At 42.0% G+C, this 23,404-nt stretch overlaps 1 protein-coding gene across 1 annotated transcript in view; it reads right to left on the bottom strand.

The window, feature by feature from the left end:
• Positions 1–6: 6 nt before the first annotated feature.
• chd3 (chromodomain helicase DNA binding protein 3) overlaps positions 7–23,404 on the bottom strand; it is a 34,776-nt gene continuing 11,378 nt past the window's right edge. The window contains 32 exon segments of the mRNA XM_020611343.1: positions 7–2,468; positions 5,953–6,079; positions 6,379–6,542; positions 7,392–7,587; positions 9,030–9,162; positions 10,305–10,413; positions 11,054–11,185; positions 11,270–11,386; positions 11,509–11,707; positions 12,269–12,426; positions 12,612–12,774; positions 13,738–13,882; positions 13,993–14,126; positions 14,585–14,670; positions 15,067–15,153; positions 15,409–15,586; positions 16,460–16,644; positions 16,988–17,219; positions 17,322–17,446; positions 17,972–18,089; positions 18,281–18,412; positions 18,763–18,904; positions 19,612–19,785; positions 19,992–20,113; positions 20,560–20,697; positions 20,864–21,064; positions 21,162–21,353; positions 22,105–22,201; positions 22,560–22,691; positions 22,770–22,871; positions 22,873–22,979; positions 23,072–23,275. Coding sequence (XP_020466999.1) covers positions 2,200–2,468; positions 5,953–6,079; positions 6,379–6,542; positions 7,392–7,587; positions 9,030–9,162; positions 10,305–10,413; positions 11,054–11,185; positions 11,270–11,386; positions 11,509–11,707; positions 12,269–12,426; positions 12,612–12,774; positions 13,738–13,882; positions 13,993–14,126; positions 14,585–14,670; positions 15,067–15,153; positions 15,409–15,586; positions 16,460–16,644; positions 16,988–17,219; positions 17,322–17,446; positions 17,972–18,089; positions 18,281–18,412; positions 18,763–18,904; positions 19,612–19,785; positions 19,992–20,113; positions 20,560–20,697; positions 20,864–21,064; positions 21,162–21,353; positions 22,105–22,201; positions 22,560–22,691; positions 22,770–22,871; positions 22,873–22,979; positions 23,072–23,275 — 4,800 coding nt within the window. The 3' untranslated portion in view covers positions 7–2,199.

The following is a 23,404-nucleotide window of genomic DNA, read 5'->3' as shown; positions in this document are numbered from 1 at the left end:
GGTCCAGATCGAGGTCGGATCACGTTCACACCACAGTCGAATGGCTCAAGAGCTCATTTGGAACCGCACCAAGGCCACATCCAGGAAAGGGTTCAATTCAAATGGGCTACACATGGATAGTGTGAAAACAGCATTAGCTGCTAAGTGCTCCAGAAGGTTCACCAGTGTGCTGCGCAGAAAGCATTGTTATAAGTTTATCAGAGCTTCTTTACTGAAGACAGATGCCTGCATCTTTAAACAAGGTGGATGAGAGCAGAAGGACTGAATCAAAACAGTAAAGTTACAGGCAGCAAAAACCAAAACAATGAGCTCAAAAATGTTAAAACACTCTGTAAAGCTGAGGGGAGCTACAGAGTCAGGTGAAAATTTCCTGTGGCTTTGTCAGTATGAGCACCCCCTTTCATATTACTGCCAATAATCACATCCAGTAATATTCAAATATTGATCAGTGTAGCTTTAATTTAAAACCTGTCCAACTGTAGGCTGTTATATTTAGGCTAAACTCTATAAAAACATATTGTTAAGAAACTCAGGCATCATACTGGCACCAATATTGAAAGTTCTAAACAATACCTAGTTCTGATAAAAAAAATGGCAGTGCTACCATACACACAAATGTGTACAAAACAAAACATTCACACACATATACCGTATACACACATACAATATATGCTCATTGGAGGCCACACTTCTCTGGTCTTTATGTCCTTCAAGCTTAAGGGAAATACCACTCAATTTTAGCTTAAAAATACTCATATGTTCCAGAAAAGTTTGGTCTGTGTAACTTCTCTTTCCAGAATTGAGGCAGGAGAGTTTGTTCTGCTCCCCACACTGGGATGTCACACTGATCTACAGCTCCGCTGTACAAACACTGAGTTAGAAAACCGATGACAGAGTCCAGAGTGTTTTATTTTCTCGGGGATCAGGGGACAGTTTCCAGTGTGGAATCCATTACACTGTCAGAATAAAGAAGCTCAGAGAACAAAAACGTCTCCTCGAGCCTCAGCGTGAAGGTCCATTTTAATCACAGATCACAGTCTCAAGCTTTGGAGAAGAGCTGCTCATAAATACAGATTTTTACTGTGATGAGATTTAAACAGGAAATGTAAAAAAGGTGCAATAGTAAATACGCTTTGTAATACAGTAGGCTACATATCTCAGCACCAGCCATTCCGCTTGGGTCACAGCAACATTGCTACTGATCGTTGGACAAAGGCAAAGTTTTAAATATGTATGTCCTTTGCTCCTATGCTTGGTTGAACTTAGGAATGCGAGGGCCATGGGAAGTTTTATACTTAGAAAAGTCTTTTTTTTCCATCTTTGCCTTTCTTTCCTTTTTTGCAACCCGATCCTAGTCCAGCATGTCCCTTCCTAGATGAACTTCTTTGCAGGTTTTCAGGTTGTGTGTGAGGTCTAGAGTGTGTATACAAGTGTGTGCATGAGAAAGAGAAAGAGGCAGAGGAGTGCAGGACTGTGGAGGAATGAGGGAGTACAGGGTCAGAGCGAGGGGATAGGCTTGTTCAGTCAGCTGACGGCTGAAGAATTGATGTGAGGGGAAATCTTTTTTTGGTGCAGAGGGAGAAACAGACAAAGTAGTCTAGAATAATCTATCTGGGAGGGAAAAATCCTCCTGTGTTGCATTTCATATGCGACTTCCTGTGATTGGATTCACATAGTGTCCTTTCCCCCCCCTCCTTCTTCAGTCCAGACATCTCTCCTCTCAAATCAAAATTTTGGGCTTATTTCAATAGTGCCTTCTTTCTTTGCTTGAGGATTTGTTTTATTCCAGACAGGTCATATCTCTTTTTTTTCCTCCCTCTGTGCTTCATTTTCCACCCACGCATCATTAGTGCCTGATCTCAAGGCCGGCATTTTACCTCTCCCTTTGTAATTTTGAACTCTCTCCTCTCCTCGCTCTGTGGTCGATTGCATGTTTTCTTTAATGGATCAAAGTGCTAACAGTTCTTTTGAGTTCTTTCTCTTTTGCTCTCTTGCCTATTCGAACCATCCAGTGAGCTTTACTTAAGTCTTTCTGTTTGTCACTTTCAGGCAGTGCCAAAGAGCTCGGGGCCTTCTGGGACTTTTAGCTCATGCATTCAGGTTTTCATCTCTCCTTCTCAGTTCGTTTTGGTTACATTCCAGGATGCTTTATCCAAATGTCCTTTCTTCTTCCCCCTTGGTGAGCGTCCTCCTCCGACCTCAGGGTTTCTTTGGCCGCCCATTGCGTGGCAGGTTCTCCACCGTGTTGCTGAGCCGGTACTTCACGATGATGCTGTGCACCGTGGACTTGGGCATCCTCAGCTCCAGCCCAATGGCGCCCTCTGACTTGCCATCCTTCCAGAGGTCCACCACGCGCTGCCGCTGCACCACATCATGTTCCTTGGTCTTCTGGCAAACAATGGTAGTGGTTGGTCCTCCAGCGGCTCCCCCAGCAGTTCCCCCGGTGGCCCCAGCAGCAGCAGCGGCTTCTGTGGGGGCAGACAAGCGGCAGACTGTAGTGGAGACTCGGAGAGGGGAGCAGGATAATGTGACACTTTAATTCCCTTTTAGCTTGCTTCCCTCCTCTACAGGGAGGCCAGAGAACAGGGGGTGCTACTAGAGCTGGCCAGGGATCAGGGTTCTGCTCAAGGACACTTCAGCAGGGCAGGTGCTTGCACACATGAGAGCCTGAACTCATGTGCTCGACTCCATCGCTCTAATATCTACCCCTCTAAAAGGTGAAGCTTTATCTAGCATGTGGGACTCCTTTCAGTGCAGATGAGCAGCTTCCTCATGGCAGTACTGATGGCTGAAACAGGTTTTCCAGAATACTTCAAAAGATTCAAGACAATGAGCAAATGCTGAGATTTTGCAACATGTGAGAGGCAGGACAAAAGAGTTCTTCACTGTAGCATTTGGTGGATCATTACATTTTTGCAGCAGATTTCACAGAGTGCAGTTAAAGCAGTAGATGTGCAACGGTAGATGTGTCTTTTTGGACATGCTTTGTGTACTCTCCCAGGAGAGTGCTGTTAGTGGAGGGAAGCTAGGAGGTCAGAAAATCAGAGGATTGTGTTTTTAAATCAATCGATTTCTGCTGCTCACTTTTTTCCTCTCTATCTGAATCTTAAGAGGAACCAGCGCACAACCCCAGTCAAAACCAGAAACGTGGCCCCAGTTGTTGCATGTGTTCACCCCACCTCATGTGTTCAGGTTGTTCAGAATGAACGCGGCTCGGCTCGGCCTGCTCTCAGCTCAGCTGCTCGCCACGAGGCCCCCGCAAGCAAAAAAACGGACGGAGCAACACAACGTGCTTGTGACTATTTCTGAACAGTCAGCACTGGGCGCAGCCCTCCGCCCAGTTCGCAAGTCACAACATGACATTTACACAACCTAACTTCTTCTGTGGTCTCTGTCCCTCTCAAAATACCTTGGTGCAAAATGTGTGTTTTCTTGGCATGGCCAGACTCAGACAGGCTGAGCATAATGACATTTTCAGAGATAGGCTCTGGCTCTCTAAAATGCAATGCTTTTGACAGATGTCTCAGTCTGCAATTACATAAATTATGATACACTGAGTTGAAAGGCAGGCACAGCACTGAGAAAGCTGTGTGTTGTGGTTTTTTTTGGGCAAAAGTATTGGGGAATATCAGGTTTTACCAGTTATCTCTGCCCCATCTTTACTATCCAAACATCGGCGGACATGAACAGACATGCAGAGTGCAGAGTGTGTCTGGTAGGCATATGCCGTTACCAAACTAATTATAAAAAATAAATTCACAAACTGGCTGTGCGTTCTGACAGACTGCAGGCGAGTGAAGTTGGACAAGGGGCCAAAACAAGAACTTTTTTTTTACGAATTTGATTCTAAAGCTTTGAACTCCACAAATAATGAGAGCCATAACAAGGAATTCACAAAAGAAAATAAACACGCTTGTAAAAGAAAATACTTCTCAGACAGGTTCGATAGCCCAGACTGTGCTTTATTGTTGCACAATGTGCTATTACTGCTGAGTCGAGTGTTGAAGTTGGACGTGTTAAGAGATAAAAATGCCTTAAGACAGCAGTGCAGCACGTTTGTGTTTGATTTTGGTAATGTCTATTTCAGGTGTCTGTCTGGCAGCCGCATCACAAACTCTGCTACAGATGGTTTTTTCAGACACAGACTCCTTTCGGGATTTTGAAGCTTACACAGTTTAAGCTGCACAGGGAGATAAAGCGTCCACCACAAGTATTTAAAACAGCCCTCCATTATATGCCATCGAGTAGCTCTTTTCACCACACATTTAGCAATTACATTGAAATTAAAGAGTTAAATTACGCTGGACTTGATCAGAAAACTAACTATAGTGCACAGACGTTTTCCTAAAATACCTCCATTTCCCACAGTCACTAATTTTGATGAATCCTGAACGTTTTTTCATTTCCTTTTACAAATATTTTTCCACAGTAACATAACCATATAAAGAAGGAATTCCTCAGATGGTATCTTTAAATAGAAGCAGTATTTTGGACTGGTTTTGCCCATCATCAGCACACAGTGCCAAGTAATCAAGTGCAGATCTCTAAAGTTGGATTTGTGCTTCTCAGTCAGGGTGTCTTGGACCTGACTGTGCAGCCATTAAAATTTCCTTTTCAGAAACACAACACAAATATACATTCTGTGATACAGTGAAAAATGTATTTGGCTGCAAACCTTCTTACTGCAATGATCTAAATCCCTTTGAAGAACTAAACCCCGCACACACTTCTGTTTCATTTGGACCTATGTCACATTACTGAAGATAAAAATGTTCCAAATTAAGCTTCACTGTGACTATGAGATGGGCACTAAAATAAGAACAATCAAATTTGATCAAAATCGATGCAGCACAGTGTGAGATATCCTGGATTTAACCCCTCGCAGTCCAAAAACCCATCAGCTTTTGGTAAATGCCAGAGTTTTGTCTTTCAAACTCCACACAGGTTTGCAGCTCGGACTTTTGTTATAAATATTACGCCTCCGAGTCCAAGCTGAGATAGTCCAATTGACATCACCATGACATCATGAGGGTTACTTTCTCCTCCAAAGCCATAAAAGACATTCCACAACGGTTTATACACTGTTGACCTAATAGAGAACGAACCACAATTCACTGGTAAAATGGGTGGCGTTTCCCTTTAAATCTGATTATTTTGACAAATGTAGTATTTTATGCTCTACCTAGGAAAGTCATTTCAGGTTCACCCCATATTACGCATTATTCAAAGAATGCACAAGGATTTCCTTCCAAGTACACACAGAAAGCACAACATAGCCTTATAATGTACTAAACCTACTGTTTACTGTCTAGTCTACAACAATCAACAGGTTAAATTCCCATTGAACTATAGTATGAATCAGTTCCTGTGCCAAAGGCAGCTACAGTGAAACTGCAATGACACCTCTGCAAAGAAGCATAAAATCTGGCTTACATCACCAGCTTGCCAAGTGTCAACTGATCAAACAAAACCAGTATTCTTTTTCTGTAAATTACCTTGAATGCTATCATTACCTTATGGTTTTTATTACTGCTGACTGTAACACATTCACCTCTTTTTCTCACACTCACAGCTCCACAGACGGAGCATTTGCACTGGTAGATGAAGATTAATGCTGCAGTTCTGCTTATCTTACCCCTTAAGTTGCTTCAAAGTAAAACAAAATACTTTTCCATGCAAAACAGCACTTATTTGAGCTTGCTTGGGATAGCTCTTCAAATCAAAAGCATATGTTAAATATTAAAGCCTTTTTTTGCTGCATCTTTTGATAAAATGAAAGATTCCGCATATCTAGGGAATTGTGTTTGTACATTCCCTGTACTTCAGCCTGACATAGCTGAAATATTTATAACCCCTGACTCTCTGCACAATGAAAATTTGTAATGATGATCCAGCTTTTGACCATGCCAACGTTTACAGGAGTCAGATGTCAGTGGAACTTCAAAGACTGACCTGATATGAAGGATCCGGGTGGCATCTGACTGTAGTTGGCCCCTCCCATGTGGAGGGCACTCGGTGGGGCAGGGGTGAAGGGGGCTCCGTAGTTCTGAGGGGTGGTGTAAGGTCCTGGAGGTATGGGCTGTACAAAGAAAAGAAGCCTTTTTTAGGAATTAATTACATCAAGACATGACAATGAGGAAAATAAGACAAACCACTTTTAAGTTATGTAAGCTGACAAAAACAATTTCCTGAACTAAGTAGCTGTGGTGCAAAAAGCACAGGTGGGTGACAAGATAATGGGCTCTGTATTTTCATTGGCTGTCCTCCATCTATTATTTTTCCACTGAGCACAAGCAGCTTGAACAGATTTCAACTTGCAGCTGTTAAAGTTTGTGTTCAATTGTATGTGTGTGTTGTGTTTAAAAGCAGGCTGCTGACTGGGGGGGGGGGGGTCTCAGTGCCCTTGCTGGCCAGCCGACTGAGGATACTCCTCTCGGACATTTGCAGGCGGGCGGTGATGGGTGGGACTCTGGACAGCGTGGCCGGTAGTCGGGTCACATCAGCCTTCATGTCGCTAAGCAGCTCCTCCAACTGGTTCAACACTGCAGTGACAACAACAAACATCAACAACTACTGACTTAGAGGAGAAAAGACCTGGTAGTTTTCTTTTTATCTTTCTTTTGGGCCTCTTAATAATTACTTCCAGTTTTATTCTGATTTTTGTGTGCTTCTTAAGGTCAGACCACAGGAGCTGGAGCTTACTCGACATGAAATGAAATATTTGTACAAGTGTCAGTACAAGTCAAACTAAAGGAGTAAAAAGTTAAAAAGCTCTTCAGAGTCTTTCAAACATTTTTATGAAGTTAAATTTATTGGGTCTAAACATTATAAACAGTTTATAAATCTTAACTTAAAAAAAAAAGGCCCCCAGAGTTTGTAAACACCATTTGCTTATTATATTTTTACAAGAAACTTCCCATCCTTCATTATCTTTCCACTCTGTCAGCCCATCTCTACATGGAATTATTCACTGATTACTAACTGCTGGTGTAGCTTTGCAAGTTGATAAAAATATTCCTGTGGCTTCATTAACTTGCTGTTATGTGCAGAAATCAAAGATGAGAACAAGAACAGTAAAGTACTGAGCATCTTATCCTTTCAACAGAACAATGTAAACATGGACAGACTTGCAAGTCAGGCAGTGAGGAAATGTTTGGAACTATCATTTAACACTGTGTAAGCTTATCTGCTTGACTTTACTGGAGGCCGCTCCAGGCAGAGTGATATGGTTGCTGCTGCAGGAAACGTGGAGATTGCACAATAGCGCTTGTGTTGATGATGTGCATCTCTCTTTCATTGTGCATCTGCGATTATCTGCCTGCCAATCACTCCCACCTTCTCTATTTCCCTCTGTCTCTGTGAATGATTAGCATCACCCCAGTGACCCTGACCTTTATGCAGTACTGCGTTGGCTGGCTTGTTCCCTGCTAGCGACTCCTTGCTGAGGTGCTGGTGTGACTCTGCCAGGCACTCCACCTCAGAAAAGCGTGCATTGAGCGCCATGGCTGGGTGGCTCGGGTCCTGGGTCATGTTCAGGTAGGCTGCCCGTCGAAGCTGCTCCTCTATCACTAGTGCCTGCTCCAACAGCTGGAGGGCAGGGGGACAGGAGGGGTGGAGTCACAAAAAGAAAGAAGAAAATACTGAAAGAAATGTATTAATGTCCAATGTAACTATAATTAATTCCTAATCCATAATCTACTTCTCCATTTGTATGTTCACAACCTCCTGTTTCTATTTATTCTGATTGGTTTAGTATGTGTATTTTCTTTTACACAAAAATCTTGCCTAGAAAGAAGAAAAGAAAGAAAAAGCAAATGAAAGACTGATGGTAATATAATTATTTTCTGAGGTATGGTCCCCAGATCAAGGCACGGGTTATGTAGTCAGTATCAGTAATTATGAATCTGAAAGAATGGCCATGATGTATGGAATCCCACAGGGATCTGATCTTGGTCCCCTCCTATTCATCCTGTACATGCGTCCTCTTCTTTGAATTATCCAAGACTATAGGACTGCTTATCATAGCTACGAAGATGACACCCATGTCTATTAGTGTTCTCACAAAATGACTACAGTCCCATAGATTTATTATGTCTATGCCTTCAGAAACTTCAGAAAGCTTTCTTCACCTTAACAAAGGTGAGCCTGAAATAAATCTTTTTTAGAAATAAAAAAGGAAGGCTGGCTCAGTGATTAACTTCTAAAATTACCTTCAGTCTATCTTTATCTGTTGTTTGTCAGCATATATTAGACCATATTGTGTTCTAGTTGGCATAGCGACAGTAATGCAACCATTTCATGGGAAACCCAACTTCATCCAGTAAATCATTTGGGTGTGTGTCCGCGTGTGTGCTCTGGAAAATGTGTAAACATGTTGCAAGAGAAGTCATCATGTTACACAACCAATTACAGGTAAAACATACTGAAGGGAAATTGGTGTGAAATCCTATTTTGAGTGCATTCTTGGCGTCAGGTTGTCAAAATAATCTAGCAAGAGAGGTAACAAGAAACAAAGAAAGACACAGAGAAAGAGATACAGTAAATGAGGATGTTGAGCTGGTCAAACATGTGAGCTGGTCAAAAACAGGATGAGAGCTTTTCCAGAAATGCAGCGGTCAGCAGTGCCATCCAGCCAAAATGTGGGTCTAGGGGCATCTGTCATCTGACCATCAAAGAAGTCAGGTGATCGAAGACAGTGAAAAATGTTACTAAAATAGTTTGCATGGCTGGGAATTGAACTTAGAGACGGTTGGATAGCAAATGAAATGTATATGAATGACTGCCAAGTACACAAAGTTCTTCACAGTCTTAATTTTCTGATTTAAATCAAAATTTTACCAATTGTTTTATTTGGGAAAAGTTCTTATATTTAATGCTTGGGAATGTTGGCACCTTTGTAAAAATATGTTTCTCAAAGAAAGTCACTGGAAAAGGTATTTTGTTACTGAAACAAAAAGCTAAATTACATATAAATCTGATGTGTTTGTACTACAAAGAGTTAAGATGAAGCTTTAGCTAGTATGTGTTACCTTGAAGCGTCGAGCCAGAAACTTGTTCTTCATCTCCAGGAAGTTGCCTTTATTCGCCTGAGACTTGAAAGGCTCATTGACGATGGCGAACTGAGGATCATTCTGGATGTCCTGCCACCGAGCATAGCCGTGGCTGGCACAGGAGTCAAGGGTTGTGATTCATTAAGAGACAGTGTGAAGCCGCACTGAGTGGACCATCTTCCCTACCCAACTTCAGAAAAGTAACATTACTGTGAAGCTAATCTGGAAAGGTTCTTTGTGCACTCAGAAGTGATTAGCCACATCAAAATTTACTCCAAAAATATTTAAACCTTTTGAAAATATGGTTATTTCTTAAAAATAATACAAAGGATTAATACTGCTCTTATGTACTGTATGTGCGTGAACTTTGGAACTGGACCTGAGAGACAATTAGCCTAGCTTAGCATAAATACTTGAAGAAGGTGCAGACAGCTAGCCCGGCTCTCTCCAAACTGTCTGTCAGCACACTCACTAATTAACATGTTCATTCTTGCTTACTTTGTACACAAATACAAATATTTTTAAAAAAGAATATATGGTTTTACTGGTTTACTGGTTTTTTTATGCGTAGTACTAAAAGTACTTCCTGACAAGCAGTTTATGCATGTGCCCAGCATTTCAGCACTGCAGTATGTATGGATTTAATAAACAAGATTTTAATTTGCGAACTTAAGAAGTGTTGGTAGGCCTAGCTTTAAATTTTGGAGAGTGCCGTTTTCTGCTCCATGTTTTTGTGCTAAGCTACCATATGATAACTACCTCCTAGCTTATAAGATATGTAACAAAATGAACAGTTTGAGATTCTAGGTAATCCTCATATTCTTACTTAGATCTTTGCCACTTTCATAACTGCCTGTTCAATATGAAACTATAGCCAGCAGTTGGTTAGCTTAGCACAAAATCTCAAAAAAGGTTATTTCATTTTTTAATTTTGTTGAAATACAAATTTTCAGTTTTTCAAAGCCATAAAATAGGCTTCAGACAGTTTCTGAAACACACACTTCTCCCCTTTTGGGATGGAGCATTAGCTTATAGAATAATGAAAACTGTTATGTGACTGCTGCATGGCCTTAATTACAATAATAGAGGCAACATCATGAACTAACTGACCTACTACTTTAGCTCCCAGCAGACTGATTTTGCTGTTTACTGAGCTCTGGCCAGCTTGTGGACTTGTAGATGCTGGGCTTCTGCTGGCTTACAGAAAAATAAACACATCAGGGTCATTGCCCGGGCAACTGCTGTCAAGGATACATCACGATTCCTGCCAGCAGCCAGAAGTCGTGTCGGCGGTGCCAGATCTCGTTCATCTTCCCCGAGGAGATGGCAGCCCGCTCTTCATTCTGCCAAAGAGTGTGCAGCTCTGTGGGTTGAAGGAGCGCACGGTAAAAAAATAGGTTGGTCTGAAAGTCCTTAGTTGGCAGAAACCCTGCTGTAGGTGTTTCCACTCCACACAGAGCTTTTCGGGGTTTATTATTAAGGTGGAGATCATTTTGGCTCAGCGCTGCTTTAGTACAGAAAGCAACAGGAAGGGGGTTTGTAGTTTTAGTACTAAATGTTATGTTGTTTAGACTGCTGAGCCACCTGTTTGGTCAACTTTACATCATTTTCACCTTCCTCTCCCCATCTTTCAGAGATTCTGTAGTATTTTCTGTAGTCATTTTTCAATCTTTAAATAATCTTTTCTACAGTTATTTAGGTGTTAGAATAATTTACACAATTTGGTGTACAGTTTGTAGTCTTTTCCCGAAATATTAAGGTAAAAGCAATATAACAGCACTGTTTTTGTCCACTGTATTTAGATCTTTCATCTAGAACATTTACTGTGTCCCGTTAAAGAAGCTGAGAAAAGAGATGAATAAAGTCCAGAGAAATCAGACCAAAACCTGACCATGGGAAGGTCATTGTTTTACCGGCCATACAGGTTTAAAATACGTAATGTTTAGAACCATATCGGTCAGTTTAATCTATTCCATATACACTGCAGGTAAATCCATACTAACCAGTAAAACCGCCATCGGCGATGTTGAACATGAAGCGAGGTCGCTCAGTCAGAGGCTTCCCATTACCCTTGGGCAACTCCTCCTTAGCTGCTTTGACTTCTTTCCCAGCATCCTTTTCACTTCTGACTTCCTCTGTTATCAGGAGACAGTGAAAGTATTAAGCACAAAACTGTCCCTACGTATTGATGGCAGCATATCACAGACAGTGAGGCCGACCTTTCTTGACGTCAGCTACTTCTGTCTTATCCTTGGCATCTGTCATTTCTGTTGCTGCAAGTGTCTCTTCGCGCTTTTCTTTGTCTTTTTCCTTCTCCTCCCCAGCCTTCTCTCCTTCTGCAGAATAAAAAACACATTATAATTTGGATTGTTTCACACAAGCCTATTTCAACTGACTGTGTGCATCAAACCTCATCTAACTGACTTATAAAGTTTCTTTTCTGTGCTTTTGCTGTTACCAGATTTCTCCTCTTTGACCTCTGTGTCTTGTTTTGTCTCCTCTTTGCTCTCCTCCTGTACTTTCTTATCCTCAGTCATGGCAGTAGGAGTGTCAGTTGGTTCTTTCTTCTGGTCGTCTTTCAGGTCACTCTCTTCTTTGCTTTCAGCTTTTTGACCAGGGGACACACTTTGCGACTTCTCTTTTATCAAGGAGGAAAGCTAAGGACAGAGGACCAAGTAAGTTGATCTTCACTTTACTATTGTATGGTGAATACCTGTTATCTTTAAAATGCCAGCTTTTAAGGAACAGCACTTTCATTTATTGTAATAATCCACAATAAGTTCTGTGCGTTTTAGCCTCTTATTTATTAGCTTCATGTACTTAATTAACATCATGAACAACCTCATTGTAGTGTTTTTGACTGTGCTGTCCAACATTGCAGGCAGCCATTATTTTCCACTGATGTCCATGATTTGGTGTAAAAGTGCAGCTGTATATCAAGTCGAAAGTGAAGTTTATTTTGAAGTTTCTGCCATCTGCCATGCAGTGTGACCAGCAACCAATGTCTGCCCGGAATGAAGAAAAACACTATAAGGTACCTTTCAAACTGTTGACAGTAAAGCAAAATACAGTATCTGTTGTTTGTAGTGTGTTAGCACATGAGCAACTTGTTAATACAAATAAAACTATATAAAACAAGCCCCACAAAAACCGAAAGACCTGCAGAATATAGATGTGTTAGCTGTTGAGTGTCTTGTGTTTTGAGGACAGTGTCCCACCTCTTCAAGATCTCCAGTCTTGCTGCTGTCCACCTCTTTCACCTCTTCCTTCTCCTTCACTGTCTCTTTCTCCGACAGGGTCTCACCTTCCTCTTTGTCCTCTTCCTTCTCTCCTTCTCTTCCATTCTTTTCTAGCTTTTCTGCTGGAGCAGGGGTGGCTGCACATATTCAGACAAATAAACACATCAGTAACAACAAACACACACACACACACACACACACACACACACTTATGGAGGTCCAACTCCAGCTTAATCTGGTGCCCTTTATATGGAGCGCCCCCTGTTGGAGCTGGTGTGTGTGACTATGTAATACATCAAACCAGCGGGTGATGTTTGGCTACCTGGCTTGGAGGTGCATGGTGTGTTGTTGTAACTGGCATCAGGCGTAGGCGTGGCGGTCTTCAGTGCAGGAGAGGAGGCCCTGGAGGAGGATTTGTCTATGCTGACCTCAGGTTTGAGCTCTGGAAGACTCCAGCGCCCGTTGATGTGTTCAAACTCCTGGATCTAAACACAAAACACCAACCGCCGAGCAGAATTAAAAAGCTTGGCACACATTCACTTCATCTAATACCACCTTATTTAAACTCACCACCCACATGCCCTGTTTTCCTGGCAGTATATCATACACCCCCCCAGCACAGATAGCAGATCAGGATGTGTGCAGGTTTAAACAAGTTGGACTGAAAACAGGATTGAAGATGTTTGGATAAACTAAAATAAACTGGCACACTGAGCATTCACATCTTTCAAGATGTCATGGTTGATTTCTGTACTGGAAGATAATATAAACACACCTGACATTTTATTTATGACCTAAAACAATATTGTCTTCACACTGTTGATATGGGAGTACACTATTAAACCTGCAATCCTGAAGATTTTAATGAAACCAAACCTTGTTTTCGAGTTTTTGTTTCTATTTATGGCTAGTAAATGTTCAGCTATAGTCACTAAATGTTTCTGCGTTCAGTAATTACTTCCCTATATGGTAGGTTTCACTGTTAGTGGTGGCGTTTGCCATTCTCATGCCAGATTTAAACCACCTACCTACCAGCACAGGGAATCCACAGGAAACAATGCAGCGTTACTGTGTTTCATTTCTCACCTAGAGCTATTCCAGGGCTGTCAAACATTGGTAGCAATGCAAACTTAACATTTCATCCCCCTGCTGCTTTACAAGAAAACCAGTTAGCTGGCAAAACACAGGTGTTTTTCATTGTGAAGCAGTCACAGGAAATGCAATGTTTTTGTCACACTTGTCACCAATCAAAAACACATGTACACTGGCATTATTTTGTCAGTGGATCCGGCTCAATAAGTGCCTGCTATAGGATGAAACAACATCTGTTGTTACCATGGCAGCTACAGGTGTCACCAAAGCCAACCAAGACTAAACTTTCACGGTTAGAACTTGCTTCATTCCCCACATTTGTCTTGTCCTAGGCAAGACAAAAACTTTGGCCTGACCTTCTTCTTGACGAGGGACATGACGCCAATTCGTGTGAGGACTGGCTGGCGACACAAGCCCTCCCTCGGGACGCCATCTGCGAATGTCTCGGCACCGTCGGCCACCGGTTCACACAAGTGACGCATGAAGAGAGACACATAAGCTCTGGCAAAAAAGAGGAGGACAAAGATGTGTGATTAAAAGATGGATGGAATTGGAGGCGGCTTACATCGGAACAGTTCTGACTGATGTCTTTCATAATATATGTTACCTACTTGAACTCTTTCTCGGTCTTGCCCCTGAGGTCTCTGACCAGCCACTGAGAGGAGAAAGCGTCCTGCGAGGGCATCCCCCAGCGCATCACAGCGTTCAGGAAAGCCTTTCGCTGACGTGTGTTAAAACCCAGCACCTATTGATGGAAATTACTGTATATTATGGACTGTTCCTGAGTGAAAATGACACAGTCTGGACAGCAGAAATAGTGCTGCCTGTTAAAATGTATCTGTCTATTATTATTACTCTGGAAGAGTCCAAATAAAAATGTTAGAATGAGAAAACTTTGTTAAACTTCTTAAAATGAATAGGTGTGACTGCCTAACAATGCTAAAATAATCTTTGAATCCTAGCTTGAACACCACAAGCCATTCTAATCACCTCCACAATTGTCAGGATGATAAATGAGCCTGGAAGGGTTGAAGCTGTTGGAGATATAACCGCTTTGCTGCCATTTCCAATTTAAGATTATGAAAAAAATAGCTAACAGTGCAAGTTTACTTTAAATAAAAGCTGACAGATTCCAGTGATATCACAATAAAATGTGCCCATAATAAAAGCAGAACTGGTTCCAGAGAGATATATAGTACAGACCTCAAGGTTGCCTCCAACTCTGGCCAGAAGGGGAGGCAGAGGTTTATCCTTCTCATTCCTCAACTGGCGACGTGACTGCCTTCGCCCTGTAGATAGAAGCAGGCAAGGGAACTATTTTATCAATACACAGAGGAGTAATGTAAGAGCAGATCGTTGATTTAATGTTTGTTTCGGGTTCCTTGCATTCTGCAGACTTGGCGGAGTTTTCTCAGAATTCACAGTTAATAGACCTGCATCAACAACAAATCAAAAACTTCTGAAATGCTCGGAGCATTTTCCTTTAATTCACTGAAGTAGGAGGTGGATGGTGGTTTGCATTTTTGGCAATCTGACTTTTGACTCTGCCAGGCAACTATAACAACTAAATCAATTTCAGACCCTAATTCAACACAGACCTGAGTGTGTGTGTGTTACAACAGGCATATTTCATTGCTCATGAGCTGCTCTGCTTGATGTCTCTCTTTTATTAAATCTCTCCTTACCTTCTGGCCGATCGTCAAAGTCCTCATCCTCCTCCTCAGAGCCCACCGAGTATTCAGACTGGTTATCTGAGATGTCAGCATGCCACTCTGCAACATCACATGGCGGTCTGTCAGTGGGCCAGGCCCATCTACGTTCACTGTGTTAGCAATAACTCAAACAGAAGGCGTATCATCTTTCTTTTTTCTACTGAGATCATAAGAATAAAGTAATAAATCTTAACAATAAATAAAACATACTGAAGCTTAAGGTTCTCTTGTACTGCTAATATGATACTGTGGTGTCACTGACATGAAACAGGTTCCACCGGTTCAAACAGTACCAGATCCAAACCCAGTCTCTACCTTGGTCTTCCTGTGCAGCATCATTGTAGTTGACAGGCTTGCGGTTCCTCTTGCCTTTACCCAGTTTGCTCGCCAGGTCCTCTTGTTGCTGCTCATAGTGATGCCGCAGCAGTTTCTCCCAGTAATCAGGATCCACGTTCTCTTCCTGTTTGATGATTTCCCGCTCGATCTCCTCGATCTGGAGCATAAAAAGATGGAGGTTTTACAGCTGATCCGTTAAAGCGAGGCTGTCTGTGTTATTTCTGCAAAAATTTCACTCAGGTCAGAGTGCTAAAAGTTCAAGATACCTGAGGAAACTTGCTCACAGATTCTGATTGTGCATTTGTTCACAAAAATGTGTTTGACCTTGGAACAATCAGCTGACTGTTTTCTTGATTAACCGATTAATCATTTGCTTCGTAAAATTTCAGTAGACAGCAAATTAACCCTCATATTTTCCAGAAGCCCAAGCTGACATCGTCAAAATGCCTGTTTTTTATCTGACCCACAGTCCAAAAACCCCAAATGCTCAGATCGGTACCACAGAAAAAGAAAAGCAGAAAATCACACAAGTTTCCTTTCTTGTCAACCAATTATTTCACCTGAAAAACTAGAATAAGCCTGTCTCCCCTGTGGCCAAAATGGAAAAGCTGGAACCAATAATTACTAGAATTATTGCATGATTAATTCATTATGAAAATCATTTAAGTTATTTTTGGGCATTTTGCCTACATTTTGTCAGTGGGTCATGGAGAGGTGAAAAGGAAACAGGGGACCGAGATTCAAACCGCTGACGTTGTGCAGGCATAGTGCACCACTGAAACCACTCTGGTATCAGTGCCCACAAAACAGTTTGTATAAAGTGACATTCTGGGGGCTGATTACATGAATCATTCGCTAACTGTTTCAGCTTCTTCACCAGTGAAGATCTGCTTGATGACACTACCTGAAGGTCCATATGTATTTCAAATTTTATTAAGTAGAAATAATAAAACACAAAACAAATAACAACAAGCTTGTGGTTTCTCTCGAGTTCTCCTGCTCCCTCTCCTGTTCTCCTGCTCCCTCTCACCTTATCCTCCTCTCGGACCATGTACTGGGCCACTTTAAAGGAGCTCAGGTACTCGTTCATGTTCTGGACGTCTGTGTCATCTGTGGCGTCTTGGCTTCGGTCCAGCAGCCTCTCGATGGCAGTGCTGTCGTAGTGGATCACGTTGCCCTCATCCTCAACTTTATCCCCCGAACTATTCTTCATACCTGGAACATGTGGTGTAAAAAGTTCAAATAATTTGTCCTGTTCTTCCAGACAAATTGTGCAAATAACATTTTTCTTGTCCACCAATTATATAGTCAGTAAAACTAGACTAAGCCTGCGTCTCCTGTGGCTGAAACTGTCGGGCTGAAAGAGCATTACGTGAATGTGTTTGACAGAATAATTTCATGTAGGAAAAGAAGCCTGCCAACTCTTCCCCATTAGGTTCAGTCTCACCTCAATTTTGACCAAAAACCCCTTATTATATTTTACTGAAAACTTGGATTTAGTTTAACAAAAACATCCAGTGCAGCTACAATTTTCACACTGAACAATAGTTGTTGTCACCTTCTCCCTCGTCCTTGAAGAGCTCTTCTGTTCCAAACTTGAGGATGTCATCCAATTCCTGTTTGGTCATGGATCCGGCTTTGGATCCCAGGCCTGGCCGAACCACCAGGTGGGTTAGCATCATCTTCCTCTTGGCCACCTGTGTGATGCGCTCCTCCACGCTAGCTCGCGTCACAAAGCGGTAGATCATCACCTTGTTGGCCTGTCCGATTCGGTGGGCTCGACTAAATGCCTGTTTGGAGAGAGATAAAGCCAGAGACCGAATACAACCAAAACATTTACAAGGAAGTTTACAAAGTAGGCAATCAGTCCCTTCATATCAGCCTCACAGTACCTGTATGTCATTGTGAGGGTTCCAGTCAGAGTCGAAGATGATGACCGTGTCGGCTGTGGCCAAGTTGATTCCCAAACCTCCCGCTCTGGTGGAGAGCAGGAAACAAAACTGACAAGCACCAGGAGCTGGAAACACACACACACACAGAGAGAGAGAGACACACACACACCGGTGGTCAATAAAATAAATCCCACTGATACCAGTAACTTATTTTATTGTTGTGGCGGTAATATGGCGTTGCTTCTAAAGTCATGCAAAAATGTAATATTTCCATGTTGATTAATAGCTTCACATATTTACAGTATCATCAGCATAACAAAATCTCTGACAGTAGGCAAAGTAATAACGTGTCACACTATGTATAATCCTACCACCCGCCTCCTACTATGAACCATGAATCATCCAGCTAGGAAGCCAAAAAAAACAGTCTTGTTCTCAAAAAGCAATTCAGTATTATACAGTATTTTGTATTGTGACATGTTACCTTTTCATTAGCAAACTTCCTATGCCTGGATCTTTTTGCATTTTTAATATGTCTGTTAATTCTACACAAAAAAAGAATGCACAATTCGTAACAGATGGCAATGACCTTTCTACTAGTCACCACCAGAGGTCAAGGGCAACTTACTGCACATCTTCCAGTATCTCACCATTAAAGCGGTCGATGGCCTCCTGTCTCAGCGCTCCTGTGATGGCTCCATCAATTCTCTCATACTTATAACCTTCATAGTCCAGGAAATCTTCTAATAAATCCAGCATTTTAGTCATCTGCAAACAGAGGAGAGAGGCAGCTGGTGATGTGTGGATGTTTTCAACTACACTTCACTGCACACGCTTACAGCTGGAATTACAGTTTGTTGTTGAGCCTTCTGGAGGTGGCATCTAGCTAATACAACATCTGTCAGGGTATACTTGTCTGCACTTATGCATACTGTATATGTGCTTGTGTGAGTGTGTACCTGTGAGAAAACCAGTACTCGATGCCCCTGCTCTTTCAGTTTCCTCAGCATCTTCTGTAACAGCATCAGTTTCCCAGAAGCCTTAGTGAGAGCCGAGCCCTCATAAGCACCGCTGGGTGTTTTCTGGGCTTCCTACAAACACAATCCCACAAGATAAATAACAGTACACAACATACAAGCCTTTATGTATAAATTGACAGCAATTCTTGTACTTGCTGCTCTGATGACAAATTAAGGAATTATGTAGTGTCTCATAATAATAAATAATAACACAACATATACTACAATTTAAAAGTACAAACATGGTGTAAAAGCATTACCTCACATCACCACAAGGTGTCATTGTCATGCACTTTGAAAGTGATTCAAAGTAAAAGAAGTAAAATACTATCAAAGATTGGAGACTTTGAACTTCCTGTATTATCACACAAAAGGTGGACTGTTTTGAGTTTAGCATTCACAATCTGTTTGTCTCTTCTCACCATGGAGGCAACAGGGAAGAGATAGGGGTGGTTGCAGCACTTCTTTAGGTCCATCATGATGTTGAGCAGGGAGACCTGGTTTCCTCCGCCTTTCGAGTTCAGAGCCTCAAAGTTCTTGGTCAGAATCAGCTTGTAGTATTTCCTGTTGCAAAAAACAGAATGACAAATTGATAAACTAAGTGCTCCACCTATTTATTGTAAACCACATGTAAAACAAAGATAAATATCCTTTTTGTTGTTCACTCTGGAGAGTTAGTTTTCACTTGATGTTGCTAATTCAACATTGCAGGTTAGATTAACAATATAATGTATAATATAAAATTAATAAGACTAAAAATGATATACACAGATTGTCTGGCTGCTACTGTATGAATCCCTTTTAAGCATTAATTGCTGGAAAAAAAGGGGGATTTTTATAGCAATGCTTTTTTTCAGTTGCCAATTTACAAAGTGTTGAATGCAGGACTTCCATGGAAAATGTGTAGCTAGCAGATCAGCCATTTGGCTTTAAAAAAAAACCCAGAACATCACGAACCAGGTCCTACAATAAATCTGACAAACATTCAAATATAGTCACTACTGTTGCAATCTTGACCTCTTACTTTTCAATCAAATCTTGCCCAGTCTGGACAAATGTCAGGCTATTTTGGCCTGCAAAAAACCAAATCACGCTTGCTGGCAATTTACAGCCCTCCACTGTTGACCACTGACAATCAGTGACTTGTTTAAGAATTTCTAGGCCAGTCAGTGAGGCAGCAGTACAGAACAAAGTCTCCTAGATTTGTCCACAACCAGAGCAGGCTATTTAAAAGTGTCCACATTCCCCCTCAACACTCCACCGCATCGTACTTCTGCATAGGGCTCAGCTCCACTCGGACAATCAGCTCAGTCTTGGCGGGCATGTTCTTGAAAACATCAGCCTTCAGCCTCCGCAGCATGTGAGGCCCTAGAAGATCGTGGAGCTTCTTGATCTGGTCCTCCTTGGAGATGTCGGCAAATTCTTCCAGGAAGCCTTCAAGATTGCTGCACAGAGAGAGGGACCGGGTGAAGGACTAGTAAAAGCTGTCTTCAGCAAAACTTAGGTTCCACTGCTAATACTGTTTTGTTGGTTTATATACACAACATATTATCTGATTTTGACTAGTTATAAACCCTATTCTATGTAATAACACATTTGTTAAGACAACTGGAAGAGAACCAGGAAAAAACAAATGTGGCAGACGTCGTACTTGAAGCGGTTGGGTGTGAGGAAGTTGAGCAGATGAAACAGCTCCTCCAGGTTGTTCTGAAGGGGAGTTCCTGTCAGTAGCAGCTTGTGGTCAATCTTATAGTCATTCAGACGCCTGAAAAACTGCATGTAAAGATGAGAAAACATTAAACTCCCTGTCATAGAGCTGACATTATTTTATGTACATTTTAACAATAATATACAGTATATTATTTATAATTATTATTTGCCATAGGATATAAAGGTGATCATCAGACAATACTAAGTCACTATTCAGGAATTCAGTGGTGTAGTTATTGTCAGAGTTACTATTCACTGGTCATCATCTGTAACACATAAGCATGGCTGATTTCACTGGCCCGCTTTAGCTTCTCACACGTGCAAAACATGTGTTTAACATACTACAGTTAATTTAGAAAAAAACAGAGTCCTACAAAGCTCAGTTTTCAACAGTACAATGTCTCACATCGTACATATCTTGGTCACAACTCTTTACAAACCAAATGCTGTTTTCAGCTGGGTCCTAAGTTAAACTAAAGTAACACTGACACACACACTAGGTATTGTACCTTGGACTGGTTGTTCTTGAGGCGGTGAGCCTCGTCCACCACCAGGCAGGCCCAGTCAATGGATTTGAGCGCCGTCTGGTCGATGGTCACCAACTCGTAGGAGGTTAGCAGGACGTGGAATTTAATAGGAGCCTCTCTCTGACAGGAGAAGAGCAACAAGGGGGTAAGGGGGAGGTGGCATTTTAAATCACTGTTTACTTACATTACAGTTGTTAATGTTTCTGTTGGCTTATTGCTTTGATCTTTCTTCCTACTCATACCTAATTGTGGCTTCTTTACTTTCCTGCCCTCCCCTCTTCCTCACCCTCATTTTAAAAGCCTTCTTTCCTCCCTTGACAGCGGTGTCGTCGAAGGAGAACTCGTTCTCTCGGATGATGGCTCGACTATCCTTGTCTCCCGTGTATGTCACCACATAGAAGTCAGGCGCCCACATCTCAAACTCCCTCTCCCAGTTGATGATAGTGGAAAGCGGAGCGCTGACCAGGAACGGGCCCTTAGTGTGACCCTGAAGGACAGAGAGCAGAAAATACGCACGTTGCTTCAGTCTCAGCATTCACCGGGGTGTAGAACGCCACAGTAACAGAATTCAGCAGCTCCACTACCTCTTTAAATAGCGAGTAGAGGAAGACGATGGTCTGGATGGTCTTGCCCAGGCCCATCTCATCTGCCAGGATGGTGTCTGTGCCCTGAGCCCAAGAAAACCGCAGCCAGTTCAGACCCTCCAGTTGATACAGATGCAGCGTGCCACCCGTCGATGTCACGAAGTCTGGCTGCTCCTCGTATTTTATTGTAGGCTGGAAAGACAAAAGGAGAGAAGAAGGGTAAGGGATGTGACGGGGACACAATTAACCGTTTTTAAATGGACAGACTATTGTTATTAAGTTGTTGATAATGATTTAGTAATACGTTTATTAATATTAGTATTAATACCAGTTGCTTTACTATATAGAAACTCTAGAAACTCTTTTACTTTCACTTTAATCAAGATAGAATAAAAGTATCAGTTGTTTCTACAGACAAAATCAATTCACTAAAGTATAGTTCTATAAAGCAAAGACACTAACCCATATTCAAGGCTGTACAAATTCACTGTGTACAAAAACTGATGACTCAGACTCAAACATTGACTGAATTCGAACTCTGAAGTTGGAGACGATAACTTTCTTTTTTAAATAGGCCCTATTAATTTGACGTAAGATACAGATATTGAAACTTCTTCGCCTGCACCGCGATGTAGTGGCACATTTGAGTCAAAGCGTACACTCTGCCTTTCTATAATTAATTTTTATGTATCAAACTGCCCAGCAATAAGACAATGCAATACAGAATAGAGTTCCGAATCTAAAATGGTGAGAGCTGTGTCAGTTCTGTTTAATGTGGATCTTGATGACTAGGACTCGGGTAACAGGGACTCGACTCAGACTCAACTCAGACTTTTCTTTGGTGACTCAGATTCGAATACTGGGGACTCGAGACTCAACTTGGGCTTGAATTTTAGACACTCGACTCCAACGCTGACTGAAATGAAAAGCAGAGCCAACTCACATCTGTGACTGGTGAGGCAGGAGACTCCTCCTCACCCTCCTGGTTCTTGTTCCTTATCTTCCTGGGTTTGTCTGGGTCCTCTTTCATTATCGCATCCCTGACAAATAGAAGGTTTTCGCCAAGTCAATACATTAATCAGCCAAACAAGTAAATGTGAGTAATAAATGTGTATATGGGCAGAGTATTGTAAATTATTTGAACTACTCATTAACCCACAGTAGGTTTCCATACCTTTGGATGCTCTCAGGTCCACTGCTAAACCACAAACCCAATAAAACATTCTTGAAACAACAGCATAACTACAGCTATTTTAACTGTTGTAGCATACTAGCTTGCTGTAGTATTTTTTTTATATTCTGACCAAACAGCTTTTGAGTACAGCTCTTTCTTGTTGCAGTCAAAGCTGATTTGCTTTTCCACATTAAAGCCAGTGAGTTAATATGTTCCCAGCAGACCTGTGTCTCCAGTAGCTGGCCTTATAAATGGCAAAGTCTGGAATCTCTAGGTCATCTCTCTCCCAGGTACACTGGTCGTAGGTCAGGTCTCTCCATTTGACCAGATAGTGGTATATCCCCTTCTTGTCCACACTGATGGGAACACATACAGAAAGTAAGCACACAGATTATGTTCTTGTGCTATAAATAACAACAAACACAGTCCCTTACCTGTGGTTGATGATGCGGTGGATCATCATCCACTCAGGCTTGATGCCATACTTGTAGTACTTGTATTACATGATGGCGTACTGGGGGACCTTGGCCCTCCTCTACTCCCTCCTCATCCTCTCCACCTGAGCCGTAATCCAAACTGGGAGGCTCGTCCATGTCTGTCTTCCTCTGGTAATTCCTGTACATCACAGAGTGGAAGATCTCCAGCTGGAGGAATGAGGGAAGAAAAAGATTAGTTGAAGGCATTTACTAGAAGTAGAATGCATTTCACTTTATATGCATCACTAAGCTGCTCTCACCTGCAGCTCAGTGATCCAGGTACAGTGCCAGTAGGACTGTCCAACCAATTTGACAAAAAACTCCTTCTCAGCTCTGCCCTTCATGGGTGGCGGCGGCGGGGCATCAGGTGGAGCGTCAGGAGCAGGGGGCACAGGAATGGGAAGTGGAGGTTCCCCCCATCGCCAGTGGAGGATTTTCTGAACACGTCCTTTGATTGGTGGACACTACAGCGGGATTACAATTACCAATCGGATCTACATATGGTTGTTTATTTCAACAAGCAAGGAGAGATTTGTTATCCATCCGGGAGCATTTTGCCTCAGTCAGAACAAACTCCATTTGCACCAGAAAGG

This window comes from Monopterus albus, unplaced genomic scaffold, assembly GCF_001952655.1.
Source record: "Monopterus albus unplaced genomic scaffold, M_albus_1.0 scaffold112.1, whole genome shotgun sequence".
NCBI lineage: Eukaryota > Metazoa > Chordata > Actinopteri > Synbranchiformes > Synbranchidae > Monopterus > Monopterus albus.
Note: the sequence above shows the minus strand (reverse complement) of the source record. Positions and strands in the feature narration are given on the sequence as shown.